Below are 16,247 nucleotides of genomic sequence, written 5' to 3' on the forward strand. Positions count from 1 at the left end.
AATTTATTAGTCTTCTTTTGCAAACGTGTTTTAAAGGATTTATCTCTCCAGCTGCTAGCAGTTGAGAATAAACCATGGTTCTAGACTCAGAAATTCAATATCAGAGCAGTACTTCTTACAATACCTTCAGAGCCCAGTCAAAGAGACCTGAGAAAATGTCAGAATGTAAGAGTTCATGTACCAAAAAAAAGAGAATCTTCTGAGCCAGTGTTTCCATTTTCTGTCTCAGTTACTTGCCTGGATCTACGAATTTGCTCTTGCCTTCAATGTTTTTCATTATTTTCATCAGAGTAAAAAAAAGATGCTATGGAAAGATGAGTTGTATTTGAGGGAAGAAAATGAACAGGAAAGGGAAACAAAGCGTACAAAATGAATTTTTATTAAATGAAAGAAAATCTGTTTTGTGGGTCAAATATGAAATAGAATATACAAAAACTTTACAACAGATCTCTTGCCAAAGAAATTAAATCCTACCTAGACTGAAGTAGCACTCGTTCTTTCCAAGACAACACAAATGGGTGAACATGTTTTTTTATGGCAATACAGGATCATACAGTATGCTGTGCTAAATTTCTGGTTACAGAGAAGAAAAGTTAAAAATCTAAATGATGTCCCTAAAGAACCCAACTATTCCACAAAGTAACTTAAAAACATGAGTTTTGATCATTATGTATTCTCCTTGAAGCATGACAGATGGGGTGAAGTGCAGAGTTCACGAAGCTTGCATATCACATTACCTGTTTCTATACAAATATAAATCGTTCTTTTTTTTTATTTATTTTTATTTTAAAAATCCTTTATACTTGATAGCATTTATTTGTGGAAAAGGATGACCAGTTCATCAGGTTCCTGCTGAACTATCCAGACAATTTCAACTCCTTTATCTCCTCCTTCCTTTTTATTTTTGAAGACCATTACCCATAAACTGCAGACTGTAATATCCTTGAAAAGCTGTTGTATGTTTAATCACGAATCTTTGTATCACTGTCCTGTATATGAAGGTTCTGCAGAGCTCCTAACATGTCTTTGGCATAGCACACCAAGTCCCATTCAATACTTTTTTTTGTTTAAAAAAGTATATTTTCCTTTAATAAAACACCTTAAAAACATCTATTTCTGATTTTGTAAAATAATGTGTCACCTCTTGTGCTGCTTTGCAAAATATACATACACATTTTGGAAAAACACTGAGTACTGACGTAAGAGACTCATCTGAAGTCCGATCCATTTATGAGAAGTAAAATAGAATTACAGATTCCATCTTCTGCATGAATATCACATGAAGTCATTCAATTCAGCTTCGAGTGCTGCTGCCATTTCATCTGCTTCAGAACTGCTTCCTTCCTCATCTTCATTGCTGGATTCTTTACTGGATTCACTGGCAGCATCATCTTCTTCCAGTTTGCGCTTGTGACCCCTGGAATGGTAGACAGAGATGACATCCATGAACTGAGGTATCTCGTTGTATGACATGAAAAAAAATATGGTGTTAAAGGACTCAACTTTTTTTCAGGTCAAGATAAAAAGTACAGCACTTGCTTTTAAATGAACAAACAGTAGCTAGTTCACACAAATGTTTTTTTTACATTGCTCTTATTTACTGTCAGCTGTAGGTGCAAAGAACAAAGTACTGTTAATTTTGTTTCTTCCATTCTTCTGAAGAAAGACTGAAAACAAAGTTTGAGGCTGAAAATAATGAGTTGATTTATTTTCCTCTTGCATCCCAAAAGAACAAAGAAATCCATCGTGTGAACAAGAGATTATCAAAATACAATTCTGAAATATTCAAGTTCCTGCTCTTTTACAAAAATAAAACCAAAATGATTAACCAAATCTCACTACACCAGCTTTTATAATTTCATGTTTCCAAACACAGGGGTCTCATTCTTCCCATTTTATGTCTCTTTGGATTAGTACTGCCAGGCTGCACAACACATTTCTTAGCATCTCCAGAGTATTAACCAGTTTCAACAGGAAGCTGATGTGCACCATACCCTGCTGAAAGAATCATGCTCCTGGTTGTGAAAGATCTCCAAGGAAAATCTAACGCTTCAACTGGGACATAGCCATAAGGAAAAGAATCTGGATTTGTGGAATGCTAAAATCTCTTTTCCTTGCCAAAAGGGAATTTTATATCAGACATGTACTTCCGAGACAAAAATAAAGTTGAGACTCTGCATTGCACAGAATCCATAATGAGTTGTAGAAACACCTTCAAAATCTTTCCCTGATCATTTGATCAAGTTTCAAGCAGAAAAACACATGCAAAGGGGGTATCTCTTAAGTAACTGTTCTTTTCATTGGTAGGTGGGGTTTCATTAAGAAGAGGATACATCTATTTGCTACCATGAAAAATTAATGAACTGATCTTTTATCTTGTAGCAAAAAGCAGTAACTTAACAATGGTCCATTTAACTTCTGAGAGTGAAGACAAGTAGCACATAGTAAGAAAGACCTCTGCTATAAATACTGACTTGAACTAAGTATATCCAAAAGAAGTAAGTAAAAAGTCAAACTTGAGAGCTTGTAAGCAACACTGAAATACAAAGCTGTTTTTACTTATACAAACAGTGCCATTTCCCCAGAAATATTAATTGACTGCTTGATTTGTTGGCTGGTTCAGTGACACCTGACCCTCTTCTATCTCAGCTTTTCAGGGAGATGGACAAGGTGGGGTGCAAAGTCAGGACTGGAGTCTGAATCAAAATGGAAAGCAAGCAGTACTGTATTCCATGGTTTTCCTTTCTGCTGCACCAGTGGGACAAAAAGATACACTGCTGCTGCTGCTTAGTGCTTCCTCACAATATGTTAGGTGGGGTTTTGTGTTCGGCATAGGGCGGTAGATGTAATACTCCAGGAGGTAAGGCTGAAGCCCTGGGATTCAGTCTGGGGTCTAAATCCCTAACAAGGAATAAAGGGATGAGATGAAAGCATTTCATGAGTATTTTGCTATTGGAACTCAAATGTGGCCTGCTGAGGGAGTTACAGGGCACTAAATGCAGCCTAATAAACAATCAAAAGCAGTTTCTCAGGCGTAAGGCTGATTCCCAAGCAGCCTACATTAGCATGCAATTCGGGGAAGGAAACACTCAAGACTAAAAATGCCCAGTTGGAAGAAATCTTGGCACACTTCCATTAAAAGCTATACACATGCATGATGTTTCACTTCATTATGATTTCAGCCTTCAGAGATATAGCACTATTTTAGGCATTAACGAGGCTATTAGCTAGAGAAAAGCTAATTGGGAATTAAAGAAAGTTAAAAGAGCCTTACTCAGCAAAAGAAAAGTTGTGCATATTTAACAAGTAGTAGCTAAGTAGTATACATGTACTGCTGAGAAATAAAGACAAGGAGGGCATCTACAGCACAATGCTCACAGCTGAAAACATTTGTATTCCTCAGTTTGTAACATTGCATCTATTGAAACTGATGTATCTACCACCTGAAAAAATAAAATTGACAGTCTGACAGTTATAATTTACACATATGAATCACATACAACTGCAGATAATGATTAAATAACATAGCAGGACAAGCAGGTTTTTAGAACCAGTCCAGGTACCATGACCTTGCTGGGACCTAACTCAACAGCAAAGATCCCATTGAAAAAAGGTCTGTGGAGGAACAGTGCCTCACTGCTAGCTGATAATTTCTTAAATGTAAGGAACAGTTTCATTTACAAGATACCGAATCAAAGACCAGAAAATTACTAATTTAAGCAACAAAGCAGCTTTTAAATCTACTCAACAGCAACTAGATTTCAGTGGGAACAATCAACAAGAAAAATACAGGGACCTGAAATAGTCAGTATAACTAGTTAATTAAAGAACGGAGTTCCAGTCTACAAAAAAACTTTCCAGAAAACTTTAAGGGACAGTCCTGACGTATTTTCATCCTTCATTCAATTGTATTAAACAGTGCCTTTGGAAATGCAAAAGACTGAATGTCACCTATTTTGTCAGTTCTTGTTCTTTCATCAAGGCTAGAATGACAGCTCTATTCAATCTAGCTATGAAAACTTCCTCACTCATGAGGAAGAAAAAACCCATCAAAACCAAAAAGGAAAACACAGCTAACTATTAGTCCTCTGCTAGAAGAAACAAAAAGTCTCTTGGGAATGTGAATATTGTTCTTATTAAGATATAAACACCTTTCACTATTTGTGTACTGTAAGCTGCAACTGCGTAGCTATTCCAAAAACATTTCAACGAGTATTACAAAATCTGATGGAAAGCTAACTCTGACAGAAGTATGGAGAAAAACATTAACATAGTGCTGCACTTTTTCTTTGGAAATTCAGAAAAGAGAGATAACATTTCACTAATAATTTCTATCTTCAGGGAAAAGCAGTATAGACCCATGACAGCCTATCTATTAACAGCCAATTTGAAATGTGTATTTTCCTCATTATTTTGTGCCTGCTCTTTTGTCATTTCCACTTTGAGAGTCATAGTGCATAACACTTTTGAGTGTAAAAGGTAAGCACATACAGGATTCTACCTTAATATTTACAGAAAATGACTCAGCAGTATGTTGCAGGCTTCCATTGGCCTGACTTGCATTTTTTAAAAGGAATTTTGCTTGACTGCTATTAAAACCCGAACACATGGGTAACAACTGAATATCTTTAACCTCACAAATGAACGATTAAACTTGGCAAAAGACTGAATTTAGAACTTCAAGTATCTGACAACTCTGAGAAAAAACTTGTACAATTCAGGTTTGCCTCTGCATTAATATTCTTCCTTTGTAATACCCAACACTGGGAGGCCTACCAGTTCATGTGATGGAGAAATCTTTTAAAAATATAACTGCATTTAAAAAAAACATGTATTTACATGAATTATTAAGATATTTGAGTAAACTACATGTCGAATTCAACATGATAGTAAAAAAAACCCACTTGCAGTTCTACATGTATAAAAGTTAACTTTTAGGAAAATTTAATCTACAGAATGTTAATGTGAAATATACTTAGAGGTATTCCAAATAAAGAGACAGGAAGAGAAGACATTACAAACTTGCAGTAGACCACAGTGTATACATCTGAAAAATAGCACAGGAAAAACTGAGAATAAAATCTGTTTAGCTCTTGATCTGTCACAAAAATATAATTGCAAATATACCTAAAGGTCAAATGAAAACTTCATTTTCATAATTTGAATCCAAATCTAGTTCACTGAAAGAGCCATAGGCAACAAATCAGTTTAAAAGAAGTCCAGTATTAGTTGCTTCTATTATCTTAAGGCCTTGATTTATAGTTAGCTGAAAATAAATGATGTTGGAAACTCCATTTTTTTTCTATTAACTGAAAAGCAGATTGTCTCTGGTCTGTTTTGCATCCCAATGGCACCCTTCTAAGAAATACAGTACTACATTAAAATAGAAACATCTAATAAGCAAAGGGCAACATAACCTTTGTTTTAAATAAAGCAAACCTAAATCTTTTCCAAACTTTGATTTTAACTTGAAAAACAAAACTATAGCAATTTGGTAAATAAATGTTCATGCATACTTTAAACTCCACATACCCACAATCCCCATCCCTATTCCGTTAAGGAGTAACTCCAAAATTATTGCAAACTGACCTGATTTTTTTTCAATAGCTCCTAAAATTGGTACAGTAATGAAGTAGAGTCTGCAGACTAAATGTGTTTAGTCTTTTATAAGAAATCAGCTTACATCATAAATCAGGACTTAAATTTCGTACCAAATACAGTCAAGTTACTCTCTAATGAGAATACTCAAATAGCAGCCGCAAGCACTTTGGAAGGCAATGGTTTGAAAAGGGCATTTTGAAACAGCTTGCTGCCTTCCAACAGCATTACAACCCTATGAGAATCCCTACACAGCCCCAGGCACACCTCTGAAGTCTGACATGGAGGGTCTGTCCCAATTTCCACACACACCTGGCCCACAGCTTTCTGTAAATTCCTTCCATAGTGGAGAAAGGCTGATTTTGAGTTTGGTAATGCAACAAGAATTTGACTCCCTTGCACTGTAATCTGACTGAGAACAATTTATTTAGATGAACTAGTTCTGTGGAAATATGCTTCAGTTATTATGAATTAGGGCCAGTAAACCAGGAAAACTACTCCTCAACCAGTTTTAAAGATGCCAGCCCAGTACTTGGTTAACAAGGTTAAAGGATGTGAGACCTGCGAACACACAGACTTAAATCAGTGTTGTGAGCATTAATACATTACATAGGGCCGACAAAATGATTCAATTTTCAGGGAGATGTTCCAAGTTATGCAGTTTCTTAGCACAGGCTACATGACAACATCTTTCATGTACGTTTGATACAACAGTGAGCAATTGTCCATAGCAAGCTTGTAAATCTCAGGTGTCTACCCTCTGGCAATTTGTCTCAAACATCTGTGCAGTAACATTGAATTTTCTGTCCTCTCTAGCCCTGGCATAGCACACTGCCAAGCACACAGCCTTAAGAGCAATACACTGTAGCCCCATATTGGCGAGCTGGAGTCTGAATTTTTGCTTTACACTCATGCTATGACAAACAGGACAATATTTAGTGTAGCAGGAACAAATGCCAGACACCTCACATACTTCCTCAAGAACTCATCCAAGGTTGTCTGCGGGATTACAGGATGATCCAGAAATCGAACATGCAGAAAAATGCAAAGAGAACGTTCATTGCACAGCCATGGCGTGCAGAAAGAGACCCTGCAGTTGGATGAGCAGCATGCTTTTAATGCTCTTCACAAAAACCTCCCTGCAGAAATCTACCAACTTCAACTGACAGCTCCAAAATGTATTTTAACTAACACAATGCTAAAGTGAGAGCTAATTAAATTCTGTACAGCTTCAGTGCCTTTTGCCTTAAGAGGTAGCAAACCTGCAGAGTATTCTGATGGCGAGAAACTATTCTGGCAACTTGTAAGACTATTTTGACAACAGCTTTGTAGTTCTCTGAAGTAAGCACTCAACGTATACCTAAACTGAAAGAAAGTTTTTAAAGTCAGGAGGAATATAAATTTTAAAATAAATTCAGAAATCACTCTATTGTGTCAAAAGTGGTAGTTTGTAGATTTTGCTAAAATCATCCATTTTGCAAGTCTGTGTTTTCCTGGCATTTAGACCAACAGGGAAGTTTAGCAACAAACAAAACAACCCACCCCAACTCACTGAAAATGGTTATTTCATAACAATTAAACATTAGCTTGGGATATTTAAAAAAGTGTAGCAATAAAGCTTTAAAACAAAAGCCTGCACACTGAACTAATTTTTTTCTGCATTAAACTAATTAGGTACAGAGAACAAATAAACTGGATAATGTAAAACTGAAAAGTTGAATCTACAATTAAGTTCATATAATTAAATCACAGATAAACAAACTATGCCTCTAAACTATTACTTGTTATTTTTTTAAGTTGCTTAAAAATAATCCCTGTAGGTGTTATAAGAAGACATTTACAACATGCAACATTGACTATTTCTTCAAAAGGCAAATGCGACAGTTGCAGTTTTAGATCATGTAACAAATACTCTTGTCATTGACTTGTAGAAGACAGCAGAAAATTAAACATCCTTTTCACTATGTAGAATGCCAGACCGTTACCTGGCACACGCATAATGGAAAACGCACAGAGGCATATCATCTCTTAATCCTATTGTAAACAAACAGAGACACCAGATCTACCTGAACAATCTCACTCCCTTTCTAGATGACTGCATTTGAATAACCTCCCAACATGGGAGCAAGCCAATATTCAGACAAAAAAATACATGTCCATCAACATACCAGTATGTTTAAAGCTATACCAAGCCTTTGTTGTTTGAACTGAGTTCTCTCTCCAGCTTCTTCTAGTTTACAAATATTACCCATTCTGCCAGTAGATGTCAGATGGTATAGATTTATAGTTCTGTAGAGATTCTGGGTAGCTCTGGGAGGCCATAATAAGAGATATCAAGGATCAGCAGTGAGCAAAGGAAGCTTCAAGACTTCCTTCTCCAGTGCCTAATGGCTACAGTAAAGCTATTCTATCTGGATTTGGTTTGAAAAAAGCCTTTTGAAAATGGTATCAGTCACGTTAATTTCTGTTATAGGAAGCACTGCAGGAGATATTCTCAACGATGAAGAATAATGTTCTCACTAGACATCTAAATACAAGCTATTGCTTTAAAAATGAAGAAACGCGACAATAAAATTAATGTGCGAAGCTGGCAAAAAAGTAAGATAGGCAATTTAGAAAACTATAAATTACATCAAAATAAGGAGTTGGAAAAGAAACAGCATCTGATTTCTCTGAGGAAAGTCAAACCACCTTCATTTTTCTCTCAGGTGGCAGTACCCCAGTGCCACTATAGTAGAGTACAGCTATGGTTTAAAGACCCAGTGCTGCAAAGTAATGTTTGGAATTCACCTACTCTGCCACCCTGGTCAGATTCGCCACCATCACTCAAACACTGAGAACATTCAAGATGCGTCATTGGGCATCTGAATGACTAAAGATGCAATTTAGCTCTTAACATGCTGACTGTGCTAAGCAAGGCGGCTGGAAGTAGGAATTTATATTCCCTTACTTATGTGATGACTTTTAAATTAGATAGAGATTATCTTAATATGTATGTTAATAAATATGTCATGGGGTACACTAAATTACTTTGAAAGCTAAGATGATTTTGTTGAAGCTTTTAACTCTGATTTTTACTAACTCTTCTATTAGTCATTGTTTTCAATGAATTTTTGAGATTAAAATTCAAATAGCTAAACCCAACATCCTTCTAGGATATTCATTCACTGAATAATGGCTTTCCTCACAAGAATGTTAACTAAGAACATCTCTGCTTCATCATAAAATATCAGAAATAACACAAAATACATTACCAGCTCTGTATGGATAACACTCTGTCTCCACAGAAGCACGAGACCTAAAATTCCTTTAAAATGTTGCTCTTCAAGCAGGTAAAATATGCATATTCTTTCCATGCAGGTATATTCTTTCATGAAATATACTATCTCACTCCTGCCACAAAAAAAAGTCCGTCATCCTCCTCACATTCCCAGACAAGGCCAGGTTGGATGGGCCTTTGAGCAACCTAGTATACTAGAAAGCGTCCTTGACCACAGCAAGGGGTTGGAACTAGGTTACCTCTAAGGTCCTTTCCAATCCAAACCATTCTAGGAGTCTATGATTTAACTGGATACTCACTTGGTTTATTGGCTCTGCTGCCTGCCTAACCATGTGGTAAACCAGTTAAATCCTCTAGCAAAGCAAGCTGCCCACTGTCTTTCTAGTCCTCTTTTAATGAGTACTACCTTATGCAGGTGTGGGGGCATCATAGCTATTGTGAGGGCGTGGGTGATACTGTGCTACTGTTAGGAACATGTAGTGGTACCAGCCATGGGCTCATATAAAGTATGACTCTCAAGTTACCCAGATATTTGGATTCACACAAGAGATACGTGTGAAAAGGTGTTTCTCAGGGCCCCAGATGACTACTGAGAGTCTTGGTGCTTCAACCATTTAACAAAAATTAAGACTGAAACAAATTGTTCTCTTTCTAGTTGCTGAGAATGAGATAGCCACAGTGGTGCAGGGACAGGAGCAAGGTCTGACATGCGAGGTAGGCGCCTGACTGGAAGAAACACCAGGCACTTCCTCCTGCATGACTTCTGGAATAAAATCACTTTGCAGGCTTTCTCCACAGCTGAACTGTCTGATGCAGGGACTTAGATATATCCCCTGCTCTTTTCTAGCTTGCACAACCAGGTTACCCTTGTTGGAAGGGATAGTGCATGTGTGCAGAAGAAAGCCTGGCCCCACACCATGACTTTGCAGGCAGCCTAGTCCCCTAAGCTCAGGCATGGTTTACCCACCCTTGTTAATACCTTAAACACTGAAAACCTTCTTGTCAGACTTCCAGGTATTACTATTCCAGACACAGCAGTCTGAAGTGAACAGCAACATCAGCTGAGAGATGTGTCTCTTATATTTCTGTTGATTGTGCCTGCAAGCTCTACAGGTCCTCTGCCTAGTAGGAATATATTTTGTACAAGCATTTAACATGATCTGGTTTGTGTGATGGATTATATCACTGTAACTGGCAAAATAAATACTGTAATATATTCAATTTAGTTTTCCAGTAAGTACTTCCAGGGATAGCTAAAGGCACACTTGAGCCACAGTAGTAGTCTGAGAAACAGCATAATGAGGCTCTGAATCAGAGGTGTTCCCTTCAGAGAACAGGGACCCCTTCTGCACACCATGGTGACAAAATGCTTGAGACACAACACAAAGGATACTTTTGCTGCTGCAGCATCTACTGTGGGGTGAGGAAATGAAAACATCCATATTCTGCTTTTCCCATGCTTGGCTGATAACAATACTGGGCCAAATCTCCACAATCAGGTTGATACAACAGACTTCTCAAGGAAGTCCAAGTTTTCTACAAAACCTCATTTTGTTTTTCCCTAGTGGGAAAAACCCACTAGGAGCTCTAACAATTAATAAAATATTCACAAATGGGAAGATCTACCCATTTTAATTCCTGTTACACCTCCCCCCACCATTAAGATGTAGCGCTGCTCCTCTTCTAATAGCATCTTAGCACATGCTTCAAGTAGGCCATTTAGTTGTTGATATACACTGCTGTTTAGCTGCCATTACAGACTTACAAGGGTCAAGATTAATGCACATTAGCTATTATGTGAAATATAAATACTTTCAGAATTCATTAGGAAAACTAGTGTTGTAATATATCGGCTATTTTTCCTTATCAGAACAAAACTGCCTTACAGCATTCCTGTTAACATCCTAGGTCTCAGTAGTGGCACTGAATGAAGGATTAAACCTTCGCTAACAGTTGCTAATGTAGTTCTTGATTTTCTTACTCTCAAGAGATATTTAGATATCCATATATCTTATTAAGGAAAAGCATGAATTGTTTAGTAGTTATAAATTGCACTGAAGCATTCAGCCTGACTAAAGGAAAAAATGCTGCCTAAATTACCTGAGGGCCAACCCTAGGCTATTCAGTCTTTATGGCAGCTTTCCCACTGCTATGTAAACTGAAGCACCATGTTACTAGTTTTCCTCACCCTGAACTTCTACTTTATATCTTCCTTACTTGTCTCTATTCCTTCAAAGACACAGATGGAACCAAATCAACATGGACTACTGCAATGGGGTAGCAGTGGTAATAAGTTCTTAAATATTTGTCCAGTGCTGGGGGAACTGTATCATTTATGTGAGTGGGAGCAGGATACTGGAACCTGAACCCTTTAATCAGTCCTTTGGAGAAACAGGAATAACTCCAAAACAGTCTGATGCTTAGAGTTTCTTATCTCCAGATCTCATCAGAGGAAGGAACTGTCCTCTGTGTGTGGCACAGGTGCTCTGAACTCAGAGTGAAATGCTTTTCCTACTCCTCCTCTTGTGAGTGAACACTAAAACTTAGGTTTTCAAAATCCACTTGGGTTTCTAGGTTGCCCCCTCTCACTCTGGCAATCACAAAAGCCAAGCTGGAGCTGCTGATTCTACAAGGTGGCCCTTAAGGAGATCAAATCAAGAACTTCCAACTTGTTTCCTATCCTAGTTTCCTTCAGTCTTAATTTCTCAAAACTTAAATTGTACTCTTGGCACTTTTTGGATCTAGGTAATACCTAATATAATGTTTCATACCTAAATATAATGTTTCACACAAAAAACACCTCTCTCTGCTGGGCTACAGAGCCAGATAACTGCCCTTTGTAAGCTGTTCTGAAAACACTGCACTCCTATCAGTGAGTTGTTTTGAACAGTCCCACAGCCAACAATCTCAAGGCATTACATATGTTTGGGTTAGGCTGGGATCTTGTTAGCACTGGTTCTCCTCCTTTTTCATCTCAGGTACTTCTGTTTTAGACTCCTAGGACTTGCCCAGGGCTCTTCTGGCTCCCCTGTAGCTCATGCATACTCTCATCCAACTCTGACCTCAGCACTACTTTTACAGTTCACTTAACAGTGATACACTAATTAAAGCAAACAAAACACTTGTTCTTGATTCCAAGACAAACTCATCTTTATTGCAGAAGCACAAGAAACCCAGAGCTAAATAGGAAGACAAACAGGTTCAGCTAATTTCTTCCTCTCACTAGTACAGATCACTCCTTAGGCTTAAAGTTGGGGTCCTTGAAGGGTGCTGAGATCCTCCGTGCTGTACACGGATTCTTTTCCAAACTGAAGTGTTGTTTTTCAAGGCTTTGCACTTTCTTCTTCAGCTGGTCTCACAATTAAACAAGAATTCTCTTCTAGAAAGCACATCTCTTTTCTCTTTTTTTCCCTCTGATTATGTGAGTGCCACTCATTACTTCGTAGCCTTACTCTTTCACAAATTACAATAATACTTGGTTTCTATAGTCTGCTCCTACAAAATCCAGTTGTTGTAGACTGGTGCTTCTGCAGATTTATTATAGCAAATTATTTTCCCTCAGGCTCTACTTACTCCGTTGGCCTGGGGTGGAAGCTATTAGTTAACGGCTCTGAAGTGATAAAAGACAGCGACTGCAGAAAGACTTCAACTTCAAACATATCGACACATTACTGAGAAATCTGTTTCATTACTTCACCCAGAACTCTAACATATACACAGATTCACTAAATCATTACAGAATTAGAAAAGAGGAATGTAAGAATAACAGCAATTCCTGTATATATCTTAGCATTTACTGACACATTTCAGGGGATAAGGAAAACAAGGTAAATAATGACTGTTGTCCTACATTAAAGTTCCAAACTTTTTCTCCTGTATAATCTAGAAAAAAAGTAGCATCCAGTTCATTTTGCAGATACCAGCATGTCCTATGGAAAGTGCAAGTGAAGCCTACTTAGTGTTAAAGTACATAGAGAAAATAAAGATTTTATATACTTAAATAAAAGACTTTCCTAATTCTTGTAACACACAGACATTTAATTGCCTCTCTAACCTTCACCCAAAGTATGAGAACTGTTAGAACTTAAGCATCATGTAGACTTACATGGTTAAGACACATAGTACTGATGCAGAAAAACTCATTAAGAGAACATGGTATTGACAACTTAGTTAATTTTTAATGAATGAGCTTTCAATGAGCTTTCAAATCTGTTACTGAAAACAGTGTAAGAGAAGTTTATGTTATTTTCCCCTTTTTCAAAGACATTTCTCTTCCTGATCTCAACTGCATAATCACTATGTTCATTGATAGGTATAATTTCGATATCATGTGCAATTCCAGTTACATTAACTGCACACACAGACACACCTGGACTGGATAATATTGCATCTAAATAGCTTCTAGGTATTTTCACATCAAGCAGTGAAAGAAGCTGAAGGCAGATGCTCACTCTAATCAGACTGTATTTCAAAGCATTTTCAAACTTCCCATCTGATGTGGTCTAACACAGACACAGGTATTGTAAACTACCACACTGTGAGAAAAGCCGTCTTAGGCAGTTTACATCCCTTATAACAATTTGCAATGATTTGAATCCTCCATACTGTGGAGGGATATGTGAAGATACCACAGAATCATGTTAAAATACCTCACACAAGTTCAAAGTACCACTGTTCAGCTATTTAGTGAATAATGAAAACAGAAAAGTATTTCTAGAACTATAACAACTTGTTATTCTTAATGTAAAATTTATTAGATTTAGCTGATAGTTAAAAGTGCAGATTACCTCACTTATACCACAAAATGCTAAAGAAACTTGGGAAAAAAGCAACATAATTTCCATATGGAGAGTGACTTTGGAAAGAAAAAACCCAAACCGAATAAAACACCCCTCCCCCTCCAAAATAACCCTAATGTTCCATAGATATGAATGTTACTGAGAAACGATTTAGTCAAGTTGTTTAGGAACATGTACAAGAGAGCCACCACCCCAGGAGAAACCAACAAATCCCAGTAAGCTTCCTTGAACTTCAGCTATGGCACCTGCCATGTAAGATTCATAAAAACCCCAAACCCTCACATATTAGTGATAATACTTAGGTTTACAAGGACCTTACAACAACAGTCAGCAGCACACTCGCATGTGCTCCACTTTGCTACTCCATCAAGCAGACCACAAGCAGCCTCTGGAGAGCAAGTAAGCATTCAGCCTGCATGCTACAGAACAGCCAGCTCTCTTAGAAGAAGTGCCATTGATCATTTATGATGTAGGAATAGCTCAGCTACACTAAAGTGTAGCTCCCTTAAGCGACAGCTGCCTTTAAGTTAACCTGGGCTCTGGGGCAGTCTGGAGTATAATGAAGTCAGCTGCTTTCTACATTAATGCTGCACCAAGGTTTGCTTGGTTGGGCCACAGGACACTGAGACTGTACAGCTCACTTCCTAAAAGCCTCTATGAGGATAAGAACCTCTATTTTAGAAGGAAAAAAAAAGAAAAAAAGAAAAGGGAGGGGTGCAAAAAAAGCTGCAATGGAAACTTAGCATCTTGACACTTCCAGCAAACAGGCACAAGCTGTGCACTTATTCCTTGTAGGAAACAGAAACACAAGACCATTTCAGTCTCGTGATGTGAATGTGAACAGGCACCTTGGTTATTTTAGCTCTATTTAATACTCTAAATGTGTGAAAGTTTATGCTCTTGCTGTTCTCTCCTGTGACATTTTTTTCCTTATGCAGTTAATGATCTGAGGCTTTCCAAAATACATGTTCCTCTAATAAACACATATTGTATTAGGCCTTTGCAATAACTCATCAGTTAGCAGCTCAAAGTATTTCAGAATCTATAAGCAACAGCTATGAAGTGAACAGTGTCCTTCTGTGATTTCTTCTGAAGCAGACTTTGCATCTATCGTTTGTGCTACATTTATCAATGACACACATGTACCCAGACTCTTAGAACAAGGACCTTCCTCTTCAACAATGGAGTAAGTGTACGCTTGCTTCCCTACAGGTTTATGTATCTGAACATACAACAGACTTAAGTTAGACCCTTTTTTTCTTTACTAATCTTCCAGTGATTTTGAGAGCTTTGATTTTGCTGTAAATGGGGATGAAACCAGTTGAATATTTCATTATCCCTCTGTGCAGTGAAATCTCATTCTCCTTTGCACATTAGTGATCGACACAGAAAAGATATTTCATCAAGGAGAAAGAAAAATTCAGGATACATCTCTGACAAACAGACTGAAGAAACAGACACCCATAGAATTTCATGCAAAAGTACAGCAAGAAGAGATATAGAGATACAGATACATATAAAAATAAAAAAATGTTCCTCCATTTTGACTACTGTAGTAACTGGAAAATTGGAATTTCAGAGAATTATATTATTTTTGAAAAGTTTTACTAAAGATTTTTCCATGTATTTCTGATACAAAAGTCCAATTTAAATACATCTTTGTTGAACTTGAGGTTTCAAAATCAGAAGTTTGAGTGCCAGGCGTTAAAGATCAGCTCTGGAGTAATCTGTATTTCATGCAATAATTTTCACTGTGAAGCAGTAACTTATCCCAGAAGAATATGATGAAGATTGTTACTTCCCCTAAATTTCTACCTACAACAACCAATTTGTCAGAATCTTTAGTGTCTTGCAAAACTGACTTTGTTACTGCAAAGTGTGGATGGCAACTGCAGCTGCTTTTTATCTACTCAATTATACTGAAGTACTTTCAAAGCTAGCCTAGTACTTTAAATACTGCATGTTTTCCATGCCTTTATTCTGGGATTACTATTTTGCATGTAACATAACAGCAAGGCTAAAAAGAGTATTTATTTATTTTTAAAAACAAAAGAGGAATTGAGAAAATTACCATGCCATTCTAAGGTTTGTATGACTCTTAAGAACTAGTTCACTGTGTGCTTACATCCTTCTCACTGCAGCACAGTGACATGTTAGAGGCTAGTCATGCACACGCATCCTTTACACTATTCCTCAGGTAACACAACTTCTGGGTATACTTAACAGAGTTTCCTGCTTTCCGTAGGATTAAAAGTGCACTTTATGTGAAGGAGAAAATAAATGTACAAATATGAGTAGCATCTAGCTCTGCATGAGTTAGAGCTTTACATCTGTGATGTTGTCTTCCTATTTTCATTTATAAACATTGTATTTCTTCCTTGAAAACTGCGGTTGGAAAACCTGAGATACTTTAAGGAAAAAAAAAAGAGAATCTTTTGAATTGATGTGTAGTTCTCCATATTGGTTCCTCTCTAGTAACCAGTGCTCTTTTTGCTACTTTGCTTTTGAAGATTAGTGAATTCTACACATTTCTCCCATTTGTCAAACACATGCTAAGTACCTCCATCTGA

At 37.3% G+C, this 16,247-nt stretch overlaps 1 protein-coding gene across 2 annotated transcripts in view; it reads right to left on the reverse strand.

Moving 5' to 3' along the window:
* Positions 1-363: 363 nt before the first annotated feature.
* Positions 364-16,247, reverse strand: part of CTDP1 (CTD phosphatase subunit 1) — a 106,055-nt gene continuing 90,171 nt past the window's right edge. For both annotated transcript variants that reach the window (XM_061346337.1, XM_061346338.1), the window contains exon 13: positions 364-1,417. In XM_061346337.1, coding sequence (XP_061202321.1) covers positions 1,276-1,417 — 142 coding nt within the window. In that variant the 3' untranslated portion in view covers positions 364-1,275. The remainder of the gene's footprint in view (positions 1,418-16,247) is intronic.

Source organism: Neopsephotus bourkii, unplaced genomic scaffold, assembly GCF_033783945.1.
Source record: "Neopsephotus bourkii isolate Nb327-2 ecotype Australia unplaced genomic scaffold, CSIRO-AGI_Nbou_v1 NB_272, whole genome shotgun sequence".
In the NCBI taxonomy this organism is placed as follows: Eukaryota; Metazoa; Chordata; class Aves; order Psittaciformes; family Psittacidae; genus Neopsephotus; species Neopsephotus bourkii.